General features: G+C 45.2%; 1 protein-coding gene across 1 annotated transcript in view; it reads left to right on the forward strand.

Annotated features, from left to right (window-relative positions):
* NTRK3 (neurotrophic receptor tyrosine kinase 3) overlaps positions 1-19,483 on the forward strand; it is a 650,206-nt gene that overhangs the window by 454,656 nt on the left and 176,067 nt on the right. Inside the window, exon 13 of the mRNA XM_066592818.1 lies at positions 19,176-19,364. Coding sequence (XP_066448915.1) covers positions 19,176-19,364 — 189 coding nt within the window. The remainder of the gene's footprint in view (positions 1-19,175; positions 19,365-19,483) is intronic.

Consider the following 19,483-nt stretch of genomic DNA (forward strand, 5'->3'; position numbering starts at 1 on the left):
AACACTATGATAGAAGAATGTAAGGGGTAAATCCACATGTGGCATAATTTTCTCAGCAGATAAATCAGCTGTAGAGATTTGCACCGGGTATTTCTAGTGGAAAGGGGGGGGGGGGGTGATCCGCAACATATACATCACATGATTTCAATTTCCATGCTGATTTTTCTCTACTATGCAGATATTTTTTGCAAGATTTTCCACGTGTTTTTGTGAAATTCTTCACTGAAATCCGCAACACAATTTAGCAGAAAATATGCAACAAAATCGACAAAAATAAGTTCATTTTTTGCTGTGAAATTACTGTTGCAGATTTTATGGTGTGTTTTTACACCACATGTGAATCCATCCTAAGGCCGCAGTCAGATGAGCGTGGTTTACACGCTGCTAAGCAATGTGTAAAACCATGCTCCTGGCATGCAGGAAAAGATCGTGTGAGCGGGCTGCCTCTAGCTCCGCGGAGCAGCCCGGTCACACATCCATGGTGCAGGCAGCCTGCTTCCACGGCTCCCATAAGAGCCTATGGTAAGTACTCTGGACAGCGTGCACCACAGAACTGACAGGCGAGTCGGCACTCACTGTCCGTTCTTTTTAAGAAACGCAGATTCTGTGCTTCTAAAAAGAGTCTGTGTGAGCGCTTCCATAGCAACCTATTGGTTGCTATAAAAGCACGGTTTTACACGCTGCTGTAGCAGCATGTAAAACACGCTCATCTGACCAAGCCCGAAGACTTGAGGGATCAGTCTATACACAGACTTTATACTAAAAGTACGGAGTACTCAGAACAATTTGTTTTTTTTTTGGGGGGGGGTTCTTTGTGTTATAGTCTGTATAGAGCTTTGCATCAGTCTGAAAAGGGTTTTCCAGGGCTAAGCTATAGATGACCTATCCTCAGGATAGGTTATCAATAGTTGATCAGTGGGAGTTCACTGCTCTGGATCCCTGACGATCAACTAATTGAAGTGGCAGTGGTGCTTGGGTGAGCAGTGTAGCCTTATCAGTCCATTCTATGCACAATGCCATTTGTCGAATAGCGGTTGTGCCTGGTATAACCAATTAATACCATTCACTTGAATGGGGCTGAGTTGCTGTCATGGCTTACGGCCAATGAATGTGATAGCACAAGCTTGATAAGAGGCCGTGGATAGGTCATCAATATTTTAGTCCCAGAAAACCCCTTGAAAGAGATTTTCTACTTACATTACTAATAGGAAAAATACAGGAGTAAAAAAGACAAAAAAGACATGGATTAGATATTAATTTTGCTTTGTAGTTTAAGACCTGGCAGACTGCATGCTAGGTACTGCACAAGGTACCTGACCACCCTTCTGAAAAGACTGTTAGTCTATCCCTAGCTACCAGTAATAGTATTGGGAAGGGTATTGTTTCTCCTTAACAAGAGCACTTAGAAGGTGTTAGGAGACTTATAAGGCCATCCATGCTCCTCTGAGAAATATGCAAATGGAAAGATGGAATAATGCCTCTACAGCACCAACTATTGGAAGAGATCATTCCTGCAAGTCAATATCAGACCTTTTATCAAGCCGTGGTTTATGCATGGTTGGTTTTGGTTCACAATTCTCAGTCATTGTTACTAGGCTTATTAAAAGGTCTGACATTGACTTATAGGAATGCTGCCATTATTCCATCAAGACATTTGCATATTTCGCAGAGGAGCATGGATGATCTTATAGGTCTCAATACATCTCATAAGTGCTTTGCCCAAGAAGAAACGATACCCTTCTGAACGCACATCCACAGGCCTCGCACTAGCCAAGCCAGATACCTACTGCACACAGATAAGGGACAATTACCCGAAAACAGCTGTCTGTGTATGGTTGAATTTGGCTTACAATTACCAGACATTGTTACAACATGCCTTCCAATAGGTTGTGCAGCAGAAGCATTGTTCCATCTTCCAATTTACATTATTTCTATAAACCAACATGGTAACCTAAACTAAAGCGCAGCTGCTCTAGTAAATGGGCGATTTTCATGAGCATGAAGCTCGGGTCTTCTGCGCATTAAACATTGCCCATTCACGTGATCTTTACAGCTCTCTAGCCGCGACCTTTTTGCGCTGCTAGCAGCGCAAAAACTATGTTCATCTCAAAGAGCCCTAACTCATAAATCATATTAAGGGGTTTATCCAGGCAGAAAAAAAATCTGTCGATGTACCATCCACCACTGCACTCACCACATTCTTCTGCAGAAGTGACATGGTGATGAGTTGCAGCGGTTACATGTTCCTGGTGCCAGTGATGTCATCGCTGCAGCAGACGGTAAAAACTGTGGGGGACCAGACACCGGCGGAACGGTAGCAACATGGAATTAGGAGCTGCAGGGGATCATGTGAGGTTTTTAGTTGCTTTGAAAAAAAATTCTACCTGGATAATTCCTTTAAGTAATGAATTAAGCTTTACTACTTCTGTAAATGTGTGATTTGCTAGACGACTCTGTACCCATGTCAATGAATATGAATGTTTAAAGAAAACGCTATTACTCTATATTCATTAAAATGAGAGGTCTGAAGAATTAGTATTCGAGACGTGAACAGAGAAACACCTTTATGTCTGTTCAGTTCCAGAATGTATAACCCAAGATTCATTGACTTATAATCAGTAACAAACTAACATCGTTGACTCTGGGACATGAAGGACCTCTGTGGTGTCAGGGATTCCTGAGGGGTCCTTTAGTGTTTAAAAATTAAAGCCAAATCCATTAGGACGGCGAACCACTGATTATTAGCCATCTGTTTATACAGATTCAAATGCCAACTCATTAGGACAGGAAAAAAATGTAGACAGGATACTTAAGGCAGTTAGATAGTCAGGTATTGACCGAATGAGCAGCAGCATGAGCAATAGGGAATAGATTTGACAAGATTTTTCTAATTTATGAGCATAAAATGTGAGGCCTTCAGGGATTCACTTACACTGTGCCCAGGTATTGTGAAATATATAGTGTCACCTTGGACTACGTTCTTTGAAAGTAGCGGATGAACTTTTTTTGTATATAATGGCGACATATTACCATCTGGTGACTAACACACTTTAATTCATACAGAATTTATATCACAGATTAATTTGCATAATATTAATTAAAATAAAATAGAAATTTCACTAAGCAATGCATTCAATGATGTGTGCTGCTTTTATATATATATATATATATATATATATATATATATATATATATATATATATAAAGTTCATATAAGTTTTATGCAGTTTACTTATTGTTTCCAGTACCAAATTTCAACATGGATATGACATACAGTCTGAATCAAGTCTGCTACAAAATCCGCCTCCAAAAGCATACCATTCATTTGAAATCTGTGTGCAGAAAAAAAGAGAATGTTTACACAGATAAAAATTTTATACAAATCTCAATGGAAAAACAGCTTGTATCGGTTGCAGTACAAAGGAAGCAGGCAGGCATTGTGGTCAGAGCAATGCCAGAGGTCTGTAACAGCTTGTAGGAATAGTAGATCATGGGAAGAGAGGAACTAGACTATCAGTAGGAGCACAATAATCCCGCACAGAGGAAGGGCCAGGCTTTTATAATTTGCCCAATGAGGAGCAGGGTGGGGCTAGGACAGGGAACCAGGCCAGGAGTACAGGAACATGTCTAAGTCCTGCAAGGGAACTGTCCAGGTGGCTGGATAGCTCAGCAGGGAGAGCTGTAGCCCAGAGCGCAGGATGTCCTGGGTTGAAGCCCTGATGCTATGCCATAAATATAGTACTTTTTTTCTGTGCACAGATTTTAAATCGGTCTGCAGAAAATAACATGTCAGTTCTTGGCACAGATTGGGTAACCAACATGCAGATTTGTCCCATAGAACTGGGCTAAACCCAGGTGCAGACTCTGGCACCGACATGTGAAAATGTGATGAAGAATCTGTCATGCGTATATGGTCGAAAAATGAGAAAAATCTGCATTTTTTTAGAGATTGTATTTTTTTTCACACAACAGACTTTATTGCTAATATAAAAGTGATGCACATAAAAATATGAGCTATTTGCAAATGAATTGAATTACTTATCTTACAGTGGTCTTGCATTCCAGCCTGTGTTATAATCTAGAGCAGGCTTTGGAAATTTTCCAGAGTTCCTGGATTTCTCATACTCTGCACAGAACTTGCTAAACCTAATTAGTCCACTGAATTATAGAAGCTTAGCTAAGATGTCAGGGTCATGTCTGACAACAAGCCTTCTTACTGTTTACAATATCAATGAACAACCACTAATGCTTGGTTTACACGGGACGAATGTTGGGCAAACGATGCCCGACACTCGTCCCCGCACATGCTAGCTCCCGTACACCTGCATGGGAGCTAGTATTGTTAGCTCTCAGTGGGAAGGCAGCAGGTGATTTCTCTCCTCTCGCTCCCCGACCCTCTCCATTGACATAACACAGTGGCGGTTCAGTACTGAACAGCCGCTATTTAAACTGAACGAGGAGCGATCGGCTGATCGTCCATCGTTTATGCAGTATAAACGATGGACGATGAGCTGATCGTTCCTCGTTCAATGTAACTAGCCGATGTGTTGTGTCAATAGAGAGGGGCGGGGGAGCGAGAGGAGAGAAATCTCCTGCAGCCTCCCCGCCCCCCTGCTGGCCGCTCTGTGAGCAAGCCAGTGATAGTAGCTCCCATGCAGGAGCATGGGAGCGAGGACACACAGGGGCAACAGTCGGGCATTGTTTGTCTGACATTCATCCCGTGTAAACACAGCATTAGAATCCTTTTACATGGGACAACTGTTGAGCGCTTAAGTGCCCAACAGTCAGACCAGCGATCATCTCCCCTGTGCTTTCACTCCTTCTTCGGTCCTGGAGAGCTAATTATAATAATTCAAAAATATTTAGTATAATTAAATATTCTGGTTTAGTAGGAACTACATCAATACCTGGCTCTGCCATCCTATTCAATGAATCTTGTTCTGGTTGTGATACTATTTACACAGTTACAGCCGGTCCGTAGAACCAAATAATATACAGTACATGCTGATAAAACATTTACTGTACCTGTCTCAGTGGGAGTATGCCATAGATTTCTGCTTATTATTTTTGGAGTTTCAAGGGGTTAAAGCAGTTTTGTGCTTTAGAAGAATAAATAGGAATATGGGGTGCCCAAGGAAATAAGCCATGACTGCGAGAAAAGTAAGAGGATCAATAAACCATCTTAATTTAGAGAAATGAGATGGAGAGAAGTGTGCATCAGAAAGCACAAGGAAAAAAAAGGGAAATACGAAAAAAGCATCTTATTATTGGTCTGCATTCAATTTCTGACTAGAAAAAGTTTTGTTCCAGCCTCCACAGAAAAGTTTCAAAAAACATCCATTTATTTGAAATGTTGAAAGTCTAAAAATGTACATCTCCAAAGCATACTTCACTTCTACGTATCAAACCATTACTGGTTGAAACACGAATACCAAGGATGTTTTGGAGATGTACATTTTCTGACTCCTAATGATGTTTCAAATAAACTTTTCTATTGATCCTGGAGCCAGACTTTATTCTACTTCTATACCTGACGAACAACTCAGCATTCTCTCTGTGCACCTAACGTTAGCCTGAATACACCTGCGGATAGATAGCTATGAGGTGGTAAGCTCATCATTTCTTTCACTTTTGTGTATTTATGTTTCTTTTGTGTTTGATGTATTTAAGATCAGCTTCTTTAGACACCCTCATAGATCTGTTAGGTCTGTGCAGGGCTTATCCTTCGTGGCCTACATGGGCATAAATACGATGTTCTTAAAGGATGAAGGTACAAACATGGATAACACAAAATATGTTAAGAAGAAAATAGGAAATAAAGGGAAACTGACCCCTCCTGCTAGTGTGAGCAGACTCTATCTATAAGCAGAGTGATCACCCCGATAAGGGTGACCCCATTTCAGAAACCTAGGGTGACCTTGGCTTTCCCAAGATGGTAACAGGGAACAGTGTCAAGCATAAGATGACACAAAATACATAACACCAATGCAAAGAACAAGATATACCAATACCTCAGTTTCTAAGTAGAACAACTGACAGACTTATCCTAAGGCCGAATACACACGGCTGGGTTGGTTTCCTGGATGCAATATCTTGCAGTGCAAATACGCCCGTATGCATTAGGCCTAACAAAGATGCAGGACACCACTAGGTGTCGCCGACGAGTCCCGATCTTCAATAGTGTACTCAGCCAGCAATTCAGATCAGACTGAATGAATAACCGGTGCTCTCTGTGATGTAGGAAGAGAATAAATACACACCGACTAATGGTGATTGGCTGGCTGAGCTGTCCCATCTCCCAGCCAACCAATCTGCCCATACACAGCAAGAAATGTGTCACTGTTAGCACCCAGCAAAATGACAGTAAGCATGCGCCAGCATAAGATGTCATGGGCTGGGGCTGACAGTGTGACATCACTCCAGACCCGATCCTCACACAGCGGCCAGCGGCTGTGACATTTAAATCCCATATACTCTTTACTTGCCATCTGCCACTTAAGGTGACTTATGACATTAGTAAAGTTGTTTGTTATGCTTTGTCAGTAGAGAAGTATTTTTTTTTGTTTTTTATGATTTACACAGATTTTGTTTAAAATACATAATGTTTAGAGATGAGCGAACACCAAAATGTTCGGGCGTTCGTTATTCGTAACGAACTTCCCGTGATGCTCGAGGGTTCGTTTCGAACAACGAACCCCATTGAAGTCAATGGGCGACCAGAACATTTTTGTATTTCGCCGATGCTCGCTAAGGTTTTCATATGTGAAAATCTGGGCAATTCAGGAAAGTGATGGGAATGACACAGTGACGGATAGGGCAGGCGAGGGGCTACATGTTGGGCTGCATCCTAAGTTCACAGGTCCCACTATTAAGCCACAATAGCGGCAAGAGTGGGCCCCCCCCCCTCCCAACAACTTTTACTTCTGAAAAGCGCTCATTAGCATGGCATACCTTTGCTAAGCACCACACTACCTCCAACAAAGCACAATCACTGCCTGCATGACACTCCACTGACACTTCTCCTGGGTTACATGCTGACCAACCGCCCCCCCTCCCCCCCACAGCGCACACCAAAGTGTCCCTGGGCAGCCTTCAGCTGCCCTCATGCCACACCACGCTCATGTCTATTTAGAATTGCGTCTGCCATGACGAGGGACCGCAGGCACACACTGCAGAGGTTGGCACGGCTAGGCAGCGACCCTCTTTAAAAGTGGCGGAGCGATAGCCCACAATGCTGTACAGAAGCAATGAGAAATAGAATCCTGTGCCACCGCCATCAGGAGCTGCACACGTGGGCATAGCAATGGGGAACCTATGTGCCACACACTATTCATTCTGTCAAGGTGTCTGCATGCCCCAGTCAGACCGGGCTTTTTAATTCATAGACACAGGCAGGTACAACTCCCTATTGTGAAGTCCCTGTCGACCCACAGCATGGGTGGCTCCCTGGAACCCACCGGCGGTACATAGAAATATCCCATTGCATTGCCCAACACAGCTGAGGTAGTAATGTTGTGCGTAATACAGGTGGGCTTCGGCCCACACTGCATGCCCCAGTCAGACTGGGGTTCTTTAGAAGTGTACAGATGTATTAAAAACTCCGTGTGCACCTACAGCATGGGTGGCTCCCTGGAACCCACCGGCGGTACACAAAAATATCCCATTGCATTGCCCAACACAGCTGAGGTTACGTCAGCTGTAATGCAGGTGGGCTAAAAATTAATTTGATTACACTGTAGGCGAGGGCCCACAAAAATTGCTGTATCAACAGTACTAATGTACATCCCAAAAATTGGCCATGGCCAGCCAAGAGGGCAGGTGAAACACATTAATTGCTTTGGTTAATGTGGCTTAAGTGGTAACTAGGCCTGGAGGCAGCCCAGTGTAACGAAAAATTGGTTCAAGTTACAGTTCCAACGCTTTTAAGCGCATTGAAACTTTTAAAAATTGTTCTGAAAAATTATTTGACTGAGCCTTGTGGCCCTAAGAAAAATTGCCCGTTCAGCGTGATTACGTGAGGTTTCAGGAGGAGGAGCAGGAGGAGGAGGAGGAGGAATATTAGACACAGATTGATGAAGCAGAAATGTCCCCGTTTTGGATGGTGAGAGAGAACGTAGCTTCCATCCGCGGGTGCAGCCTACGTATTGCTTACGTATCGCTGCTGTCCGCTGGTGGAGAACAGAAGTCTGGGGAAATCCAGCCTTTGTTCATCTTGATGAGTGTTAGCCTGTCGGCACTGTCGGTTGACAAGCGGCTACGCTTATCTGTGATGATTCCCCCAGCCGCACTAAACACCCTTTCCGACAAGACGCTAGCCGCAGGACAAGCAAGCACCTCCAGGGCATACAGCGCGAGTTCAGGCCACGTGTCCAGCTTCGACACCCAGTAGTTGTAGGGGGCAGAGGCGTCACCAAGGATGGTCGTGCGATCCGCTACGTACTCCCTCACCATCCTTTTACAGTGCTCCCGCCGACTCAGCCGTGACTGGGGAGCGGTGACACAGTCTTGGTGGGGAGCCATAAAGCTGGCCAGGCCCTTAAAGACTGTTGCACTGCCTGGGATGTACATGCTGCTCGATCTACGCACATCCCCTGCTACCTTGCCCTCGGTACTGCGCCTTCTGCCACTAGCGCTGTCGGCTGGGAATTTTACCATCAGCTTGTCCGCAAGGGTCCTGTGGTATAGCAACACTCTCGAACCCCTTTCCTCTTCGGGAATCAGAGTGGGCAGGTTCTCCTTATACCGTGGATCGAGCAGTGTGTACACCCAGTAATCCGTCGTGGCCAGAATGCGTGCAACGCGAGGGTCACGAGAAAGGCATCCTAACATGAAGTCAGCCATGTGTGCCAGGGTACCAGTACGCAACACATGGCTGTCCTCACTAGGAAGATCACTTTCAGGATCCTCCTCCTCCTCCTCCTCCTCCTCAGGCCATACACGCTGAAAGGATGACAGGCAATCAGCCGGTGTACCGTCAGCAGCGGCCCAAGCTGTCTCTTCCCCCTCCTCCTCATCCTCCTCATGCTCCTCCTCCTCCTCCTGTACGCGCTGAGAAATAGACAGGAGGGTGCCCTGACTATCCAGCGGCATACTGTCTTCCCCCGCCCCCGTTTCCGAGCGCAAAGCAGCTGCCTTTATGGTTTGCAGGGAATTTCTCAAGATGCATAGCAGAGGAATGGTGACGCTAATGATTGTAGCATCGCCGCTCACCACCTGGGTAGACTCCTCAAAATTACCAAGGACATGGCAGATGTCTGCCAACCAGGCCCACTCTTCTGAAAGGAATTGAGGAGGCTGACTCCCACTGCGCCGCCCATGTTGGAGTTGGTATTCGACTATAGCTCTCCGTTGTTCATAGAGCCTGGCCAACATGTGGAGCGTAGAGTTCCACCGTGTGGGCACGTCGCACAGCAGTCGGTGCACTGGCAGCTTAAAGTGATGTTGCAGGGTGCGCAGGGTGGCAGCGTCCGTGTGGGACTTGCGGAAATGTGCGCAGAGCCGGCGCGCCTTTACGAGCAGGTCTGACAAGCGTGGGTAGCTTTTCAGAAAGCGCTGAACCACCAAATTAAAGACGTGGGCCAGGCATGGCACGTGCGTGAGGCTGCCGAGCTGCAGAGCCGCCACCAGGTTACGGCCGTTGTCACACACGACCATGCCCGGTTGGAGGCTCAGCGGCGCAAGCCAGCGGTCGGTCTGCTGTGTCAGACCCTGCAGCAGTTCGTGGGCCGTGTGCCTCTTATCGCCTAAGCTGAGTAGTTTCAGCACGGCCTGCTGACGCTTGCCCACCGCTGTGCTGCCACACCGCGCGACACCGACTGCTGGCGACATGCTGCTGCTAACACATCTTGATTGTGAGACAGAGGAGGAGGAGGAGGAGGAGGGTGCTTTAGTGGAGGAAGCATACACCTCCGCAGATACCAGCACCGAGCTGGGGCCCGCAATTCTGGGGGTGGGTAGGACGTGAGCGGTCCCAGGCTCTGACTCTGTCCCAGCCTCCACTAAATTCACCCAATGTGCCGTCAGGGAGATGTAGTGGCCCTGCCCGCCTGTGCTTGTCCACGTGTCCGTAGTTAAGTGGACCGTGGCAGTAACCGCGTTGGTGAGGGCGCGCACAATGTTGCGGGAGACGTGGTCGTGCAGGGCTGGGACGGCACATCGGGAAAAGTAGTGGCGACTGGGAACTGAGTAGCGCGGGGCCGCCGCCTCCATGATACTTTTGAAGGACTCCGTTTCCACAACCCTATACGGCAGCATCTCAAGGCTGATGAATTTTGCGATGCGGACGGTTAACGTTTGAGCGTGCGGGTGCGTGGCGGCGTACTTGCGCTTGCGCTCGAACACTTGCGCAAGCGACGGCTGAACGGTGCGCTGAACTACACTGCTGGATGGGGCCGAGGACAGCGGAGATGAGGGTGTGGGTGCAGGCCATGAGGCGGTAGTGCCTGTGTCCTGAGAGGGGGGTTGCATCTCAGTGGCAGGTTGGGGCACAGGGGGAGAGGCAGGGGTGCAAACCGGAGGCGGTGAACGGCCTTTGTCCCACCTTGCGGGGTGCTTGGCCATCATATGTCTGCGCATGGTGGTGGTGGTGAGGCTGTTGGTGTTGGCTCCCCGGCTGAGCTTTGCGCGACAAAGGTTGCACACCACTGTTCGTCGGTCGTCAGGCGTCTCTGTGAAAAACTGCCAGACCTTAGAGCACCTCGGCCTCCGCAGGGTGGCATGGCGCGAGGGGGCGCTTTGGGAAACACTTGGTGGATTATTCGGTCTGGCCCTGCCTCTACCCCTGGCCACTGCACTGCCTCTTGCAACCTGCCCTGCTGATGCCCTTGACTCCCCCTCTGAAGACCTGTCCTCCTGAGTAAGCGTTGCACACCAGGTGGGGTCAGTCACCTCATCGTCCTGCTGCTCTTCCTCCGAATCCTCTGTGCGCTGCTCCCTGGGACTTACTGCCCTTACTACTACCTCACTGCAAGACAACTGTGTCTGATCGTCATCGTCCTCCTCACCCACAGAAAGTTGTTGAGACAGTTGGCGGAAGTCCCCAGCCTCTTCCCCCGGACCCCGGGAACTTTCGAATGGTTGGGCATCAGTGACGATAAACTCCTCTGGTGGGAGAGGAACCGCTGCTGCCCAATCTAAGCAGGGACCCGAGAACAGTTCCTGGGAGTGCTCCCGCTCCTGAGCAGGTGTTATTGTAGTGGAGTGAGGAGGCTGGGAGGAAGGAGGAGCAGCAGACAGAGGATTCGGATTGGCAGCAGTGGACGGCGCAGAACTGCGGGTAGACGATAGGTTGCTCGAAGCACTTTCTGCCATCCAGGACAGGACCTGCTCACACTGCTCATTTTCTAATAACCGTCTCCCGCGTGGACCCATTAATTGGGCGATGAATGTGGGGACGCCAGAAACGTGCCTCTCTCCTAATCGCGCAGCAGTCGGCTGCGACACACCTGGATCAGGAGCTTGGCCTGTGCCCACACCCTGACTTGGCCCTCCGCGTCCTCGGCCGCGTCCACGTCCTCTAGGCCTACCCCTACCCCTCAGCATGCTGTATTACCAGTGATTTGATTTCACAGGCAGGAAATAAATTGGCGCAAGACTGCAGGCCAAATATAATTTTTGCCCTTTTTGGAAAACGAAAGGCCCCACTGCCTCTAGTGAATGAATTATCTAAGTTTAATAACTGTGCTGTGTCCCTGCTTATGTGTCACAGAACGTGAGGGTAGCAGAGTTATTATAACTCTGGCAGAGCAGGTATTTTTTTTCCCAATTAAGGAAAGCAAATGGCGAAGCCAGCAGTAAAGCGTAGCTGGGTGCGTATGATTTAGCACTGTTCTTCACGCAGCTCACACGTCTCCACCGCCCGTAAGGACGGACAGAGGCTGGACAAATAGATTTGTTTTCAGTTTTTTCCCACCAAAAGGCAGCACTGCGTATATTCTATGAACATGAGAAGTTTAATAACTGTGCTGTGTCCCTGCTTATGTGTCACAGAACGTGAGGGTAGCAGAGTTATTATAACTCTGGCAGAGCAGGTATTTTTTTTCCCAATTAAGGAAAGCAAATGGCGAAGCCAGCAGTAAAGCGTAGCTGGGTGCGTATGATTTAGCACTGTTCTTCACGCAGCTCACACGTCTCCACCGCCCGTAAGGACGGACAGAGGCTGGACAAATAGATTTGTTTTCAGTTTTTTCCCACCAAAAGGCAGCACTGCGTATATTCTATGAACATGAGAAGTTTAATAACTGTGCTGTGTCCCTGCTTATGTGTCACAGAACGTGAGGGTAGCAGAGTTATTATAACTCTGGTAGAGCAGGTATTTTTTTTCCCAATTAAGGAAAGCAAATGGCGAAGCCAGCAGTAAAGCGTAGCTGGGTGCGTATGATTTAGCACTGTTCTTCACGCAGCTCACACGTCTCCACCGCCCGTAAGGACGGACAGAGGCTGGACAAATAGATTTGTTCTCAGTTTTTTCCCACCAAAAGGCAGCACTGCGTATATTCTATGAACATGAGAAGTTTAATAACTGTGCTGTGTCCCTGCTTATGTGTCACAGAACGTGAGGGTAGCAGAGTTATTATAACTCTGGCAGAGCAGGTATTTTTTTTCCCAATTAAGGAAAGCAAATGGCGAAGCCAGCAGTAAAGCGTAGCTGGGTGCGTATGATTTAGCACTGTTCTTCACGCAGCTCACACGTCTCCACCGCCCGTAAGGACGGACAGAGGCTGGACAAATAGATTTGTTTTCAGTTTTTTCCCACCAAAAGGCAGCACTGCGTATATTCTATGAACATGAGAAGTTTAATAACTGTGCTGTGTCCCTGCTTATGTGTCACAGAACGTGAGGGTAGCAGAGTTATTATAACTCTGGCAGAGCAGGTATTTTTTTTCCCAATTAAGGAAAGCAAATGGCGAAGCCAGCAGTAAAGCGTAGCTGGGTGCGTATGATTTAGCACTGTTCTTCACGCAGCTCACACGTCTCCACCGCCCGTAAGGACGGACAGAGGCTGGACAAATAGATTTGTTTTCAGTTTTTTCCCACCAAAAGGCAGCACTGCGTATATTCTATGAACATGAGAAGTTTAATAACTGTGCTGTGTCCCTGCTTATGTGTCACAGAACGTGAGGGTAGCAGAGTTATTATAACTCTGGCAGAGCAGGTATTTTTTTTCCCAATTAAGGAAAGCAAATGGCGAAGCCAGCAGTAAAGCGTAGCTGGGTGCGTATGATTTAGCACTGTTCTTCACGCAGCTCACACGTCTCCACCGCCCGTAAGGACGGACAGAGGCTGGACAAATAGATTTGTTTTCAGTTTTTTCCCACCAAAAGGCAGCACTGCGTATATTCTATGAACATGAGAAGTTTAATAACTGTGCTGTGTCCCTGCTTATGTGTCACAGAACGTGAGGGTAGCAGAGTTATTATAACTCTGGCAGAGCAGGTATTTTTTTTCCCAATTAAGGAAAGCAAATGGCGAAGCCAGCAGTAAAGCGTAGCTGGGTGCGTATGATTTAGCAATGTTTTTCACGCAGCTCACACGTGTCCACAGCCCGTAAGGACGGACAGAGGCTGGACAAATAGATTTGTTTTCAGTTTTTTCCCACCAAAAGGCAGCACTGCGTATATTCTATGAATAATAACTGTGTTGTGGCCCTGCCTATACAATTCTTTCCCTGCAGTATCAATGGAGGGTGGAATGCTCTGCAGAGGCGATTTTGAGAAGCCCAAAAAAAATGCAGCACAGCTAACAGCAGCCTGGACAGTACTGCACACGGATAAATATGGCCCTAGAAAGGACCGTTGAGGTTCTTGAAGGCTACACTCACTCCTAACACTCTCCCTGCCTATGCAGCACTTCTGTCCCTAATGCCAGGTGCAACGGTCTGCAGAGGCGATTTTGAGAAAAAAAAAATCCCACTGCTAACAGCAGCCAACACACAGCTATCAGTGGCCCTAATAAGGACCTTTGGGGGGTCTTGAAGCCTACACTAACTACCAATTCTTTCCCTACAGCAGCTCCGGTATAAACAGCACTGTCCCTCATCTAACTCACACCGCATCTGAGGCGAGCCGCGGGAGGGGCCGACTTTTATATTAGGCGAACACCTGATCTCGCCAGCCACTCACAGCAGGGGGGTGGTATAGGGCTTGAACGTCACAGGGGGAAGTTGTAATGCCTTCCCTGTCTTTCAATTGGCCAGAAAAGCGCGCTAACGTCTCAGGGAAGGAAGTGAAAGTAACCAGAACACCGCATGGTGTTCGTTACGAATAACGAACATCCCGAACACCCTAATATTCGCACGAATATCAAGCTCGGACGAACGCGTTCGCTCATCTCTAATAATGTTACATATTGTGAAGATTTAAAGGGGGATTACAGTTTCAGCAAATAAATGTTAATTTTTGTACAATGAAAGCATATACTGAGAATGAATGGAGTAGTAGCACACAGTCACAACCACCACTCAGTTCAATCTCTTCACTGTAGTGGGTGCAGTCAGCCCATAGTGAGAAGGAGAGGGGGACATGGGACGTCTGATCTCAGGATCAATTTTGGTCTTTGTGGTGAGACACCTACAATCAGACTTTTATCAGCTATCACATGGATAGGTGATGAAAGTTAATTGTGGTACAAGCCCTTTAATTATCTGCCATTGGACTCCAATGATATTGAAAGACAAATGGCCACCATAATACTGACTACTGCAGTGACAGTCACAGAAACCCAATGACAGTGCCAGCAAGATGATGTTTCACATATCATGCTAATCAGTATATGCTTAATACAGCGACAATCAATGAATGTCCAACATAAAAACACTGATTGAGGCTAATATACCACGGGCGTGCGCAATATGACTCCCGCCCCCATATCACGTTCCCCACCATGTGAAATCCCTATGGATGGCAGGCATTTTCATGTCAAAACAGCCTTGCATCACTTTGTGAATGCAGGGATCCTTCGGTGTGGCTGTCACAGCCATGGAAGAGGATCACAGAGTTTCTCCTATTGCTTTCAATGGGGTCATTGAGGACAACGGGCGGTGCGGTGCAAGAGCACGCTGCAAGCTAGAACATGCCACGATTGGTTTCCTGCATAGCATTGCATCGCAATGCCATGTGGGAAAACATCGGTCATGTGTATGACCCCATTGAAAAGAATTGGGTTTTTACTTGGGCAAGATTTATGCGTACAAATCTTACACAATTTTATCGCTCGTGTGAAGTCGCCTTTAGTGTTTTTATACCTGTTGGCTAGAATAGGCAATAGTAATCCAAAGGAGTCATATCTGGTTAACTACGTCTAAACCTGTGTGATTACAGTTATCTATCATGCATCGCATTGTTGCGTCGGTGGCTTACAGTATACAACACTAACTACAGTATTTCGCACTGTTATTATCACTTCTGTAACAAATGCTATATGGAAAAGCCTTGAGAAACCTCTGACTGCTTGGCTCCGGTTTAACTTTTACTGCATCAGTGAGCAATAGAATGGTTGTTTGCTGAGATCTAAAGAGTTTGGAATGAGTCACTTGAAGCATACGTGAGAGTGGGATTTATCAGCCTATGAGTCACTTGCTCTGGTTTTATTCCCTTTTCCCTGTCAATAAAAAAATGCCAAAATTCAGTCAGATATGGGTCAGATGTATAACACTAAGGACATGGAGCTGAAAGCCAGAAAGTAGATCTGTCATCCTTAGAATGCTTCCTTCTGGAATAGTCTGATATAGATGCAACATATGCAAAAGTAAATGAAAAAGCCGAAGTGTACATGGAAGATTGGCACATAAAATTGAATTAATATAGTTAATGGAATAATAATAATAAAAAAAAGAAAAATATATGGTGCAGATGTTATAGGGGTTACTTGCAGCATGAAAATTCAATTTTCCATAGTGCAAAAACTGCTTGCATTTAATATAAATGATCATGGCCTCTTTCATTTATTCATTAGTTCATTTATGTAATGCAAAGTATAACATAAACTTCTGCTGAGACGATGAAGAAGCTGCTATTGATGGATCTGTTACTGGTATTAAAGGGCCACTCCGGTGATTCTTTTACATTCATTATGTAACTATCCTCCCAATATATTTATAAGTGAGCTAGTGTTACTTTGAGTAGTGACTCCTTTCTGTCTGAGACTCCTGGCCTCTTTTTCTTCAGATGGTCATATGACCTTACTTCTGACCAGCTCAGAATTACTTGAGGCAATGTATTCAGTTACTAGTCATGTTTTCAGTCTGTGTAATGCTGTTGCATGAACCCTACCATAGAAACAGTCTAGAAGGGACAGAGACACTCCCATGACAGTTACTGATGATGATCACACTCTTCCTTCTGACTGTATACTTATGGTTTGTAGCTTATTTAGGTGAATATAGAAGGCAATGATAATTTAACTGTCCCCCCAGCAGGCAGAAATGGTATAGTGTTTAGCTAATGCTGTGCCGATGCATCATGGGATAGATGTGAAAATGAATCCAAAATCTCTCACCATCAGGATGGTGCCTGATATGCTTCGGCTCTGCCTCCATTCACTGAGCGATGATTGCTGTGTGAAAGCACAGGAGCGATCATCACTTGGACAACTGTTGAGCGCTTTTACTCCGACAATCGTCTTGTGTAAAAGGGCCTTAAGGGACCTGTCACACAGGGTGGAATATTCCGCAATAGCAAAAATCTTGCACCAAAATCTACATGGCTAATTTCTGATTTTGATGTGGGATTGCCAACAGATTTCTGCAATTCCTAATGAAAAAAAGAAAAAGGTTTGGTACCATGTTAGCCAGTAGAGCAAAGTGTGATTGTTCTCAGCAAGAGAAACCAAGTAATCTTGTAGATATGATACCTTTTAATGCCTAACAAGAATATTCCATAGGAGGGCATATTTTACCCTATCTAAGAGGTCCTTTACTCTTACAGTGGTGTTGACAGTGGACAGCACGCAGTAGTAAGGCACAGATCACTGCTGGAAAAAGTTAGTTAAAGGGAATCTGTCACCTACTTTTAACCCTATAAGCTTAGGGTTTGGGCTGAAAGTAGGTGACCTGTAGAGTCTGATATGTAGGTTTTATACTTACCTTCTCCATCATTCCCACTATGTGAATGCTGAAAGCCACCGCTAAATGTATTGAGCGGCGTTGCTAAGTAGTTTGCTCATTCTAATTTTATAATAGGTGGACTACTTAGCAATGGCGCTTAACCCTTTCCAATCCACTGTCTGACGTCTAAAGACATTATGATTTAAGGCTGTAGAGCTCCAATGTTGAAAGACGTCCGTTGGGGTTCTCTTACTGTATATTGCCAGCCTCTCTGCTGTCGGAGCCTATCCAACATGTCACCTCATGCACTACTGTCTTTAGCCAGCAGATAGCGCCATTGTATAATGGCAGAGGAAGAGTAAGCCCCCTAGGAAAACCAGGATACAAATTGGATTGGAAAGGGTTAATGCATTCAGCAGCGGCTTTCAGCGCTCACATTGGGGAAAACGATAAGGAAGGTAAAAATAGAACTTACATACCCGGACTCCTAGAGTTACCAATTTTCAGCCTATAAACTTAGCTTATAGGGCTAAACGTCGTTTACATATTCCCTTTAAGAACTATCCAAAGTTTTTTTAGAAATGCAAAGGTATAAAAGTGCACTTTTAATACAGGCTCACTGATACATTACTTATGCACCTTTCTGTGTGTTACCTGTGCCTTGTTTGTACTTGAGTTGTTGACTAATTATACATCAAACCTTATAGTAAGTAATCATATCCATGCACTTCACCCAAATAATGACACACTTCTTAACAACTGAAAAAATGTCTGTAGACATATAATTACAAATTTGCAAAGCCCAAAGCATTTGTAAAAATCCAGGATTTGTTAGGAGAAGGCGACTGTGATTAAAGCCATCTAATTCCACGTCTGACATTTTCCCCTGTGTTTTTTATTAATTTCCAGCACAACTTGTTTATATAAATTATTGATGCTTATTTGCAATTACAGTGCTAAAAGGTTTATTAATACATACAGCCTGTGTTGAATGGCTTGTAAACTAGGCCAATAATTAAATATTCAAATTAGCTTGGAACTTGCAGAAATATTTTCTTTACAAATTATATATTAACTTTGAAAACAAATGCAGACACTGGTATGACATATTGACTAGCAGTAAATGTGATATATAATAGCAGGCACGGTAAAATTGGACCACAAATGGGCTAGAAAAATCTTCTAGTTGACATGTCAAACCCGCAGTAGGGGCACTTCGCCTCTGCAGTAACCAATCTCGTGTGCAGCTTGGTGGCTCAATGCTTAGCTCCATAAGTTTGCTGCACTGGGGTCCTAATCTCATGGAAAACATGGTGGCTTTGTGCTTAGCCCTAGTGAAGAGTAAACTTTTGAAAAGTTCGGATGGTTCACCAAACTTCTGCAAAAATTTGCTTTGGTCCAAACTGGAACTTCACCAATAACCCTAAAACTAGAGTATAGCACTGACTACGAGCCGTAAAGTCTTGTGTAACACTGTTAGGTCACCAAGGAATGTATGTAAGTACTTTTGAACTATGTTAAGCCAAAGATAATGAAGAAAAAGGTGGAAAAAGAAGGTGGAAAAAGATTCGCTTTCTTCTTCTACCTTCTTATTATTCCTTTTCCTTTGTCTCCTTTTTCCTTCTTTTAAAAAGAAGTTTGGCCAATACGAACCACCCGAAGTTCAGGTTTGTGCTAACTGAACTTTTGGCAAAGTTTAACACAAAACAGGCTTTGAATCTTTCGTTTTGCTTAACACTACTTAACTCCATTGATGTACAGCAGTGGTCCCCAGGTTCAAATGGAATCCAGGACAACGTGTGCATTGCATTTCTATGTCCTTCCTGTTTTTGCTTAAGCTTTCCTTGCACACCACAAAACATATAGATTGGTTGACTTCCTATGAAATTGACTGTGCACTGTTCGAGTTCAGTAAATTAGACTGTGAGTCTCATTCAGAACAGGAACTGATATGAGTGATCCCAATCTCTGTATGAAACTGCAGCATATTCGGCAGTAAGTAAACTAAGATGATATCACTTTTTAGGAGGGGATTTCCATTCTATTACTTTTCCCAGGAACCCCATTGCATTAATTCTAGGGATATAATTATTCCACAGCAAGAGATATAATTCATTCATTTTTTATTCTACAGGTCCTGTAGCTGTGATTAGTGGAGAAGAAGATTCTGCCAGTCCCCTCCATCATATTAACCATGGCATTACGACACCAAACTCTTTAGATGCTGGTCCAGACACAGTCGTGATTGGAATGACTCGAATCCCTGTTATTGAAAATCCACAGTATTTCCGTCAAGGCCACAATTGTCACAAGCCAGACACATGTAAGTATGACATTTCTTATAAAGTATAGCACTGAATGATGCATAGCCAGAAAAGTTAAGTAAATTTAGTAGATGATGATAGTTGGTTTGTTGTGTTCAGTGGTTAGTTTATAATAATT

The sequence above is a fragment of the Eleutherodactylus coqui genome, chromosome 2 (assembly GCF_035609145.1).
Source record: "Eleutherodactylus coqui strain aEleCoq1 chromosome 2, aEleCoq1.hap1, whole genome shotgun sequence".
In the NCBI taxonomy this organism is placed as follows: Eukaryota; Metazoa; Chordata; class Amphibia; order Anura; family Eleutherodactylidae; genus Eleutherodactylus; species Eleutherodactylus coqui.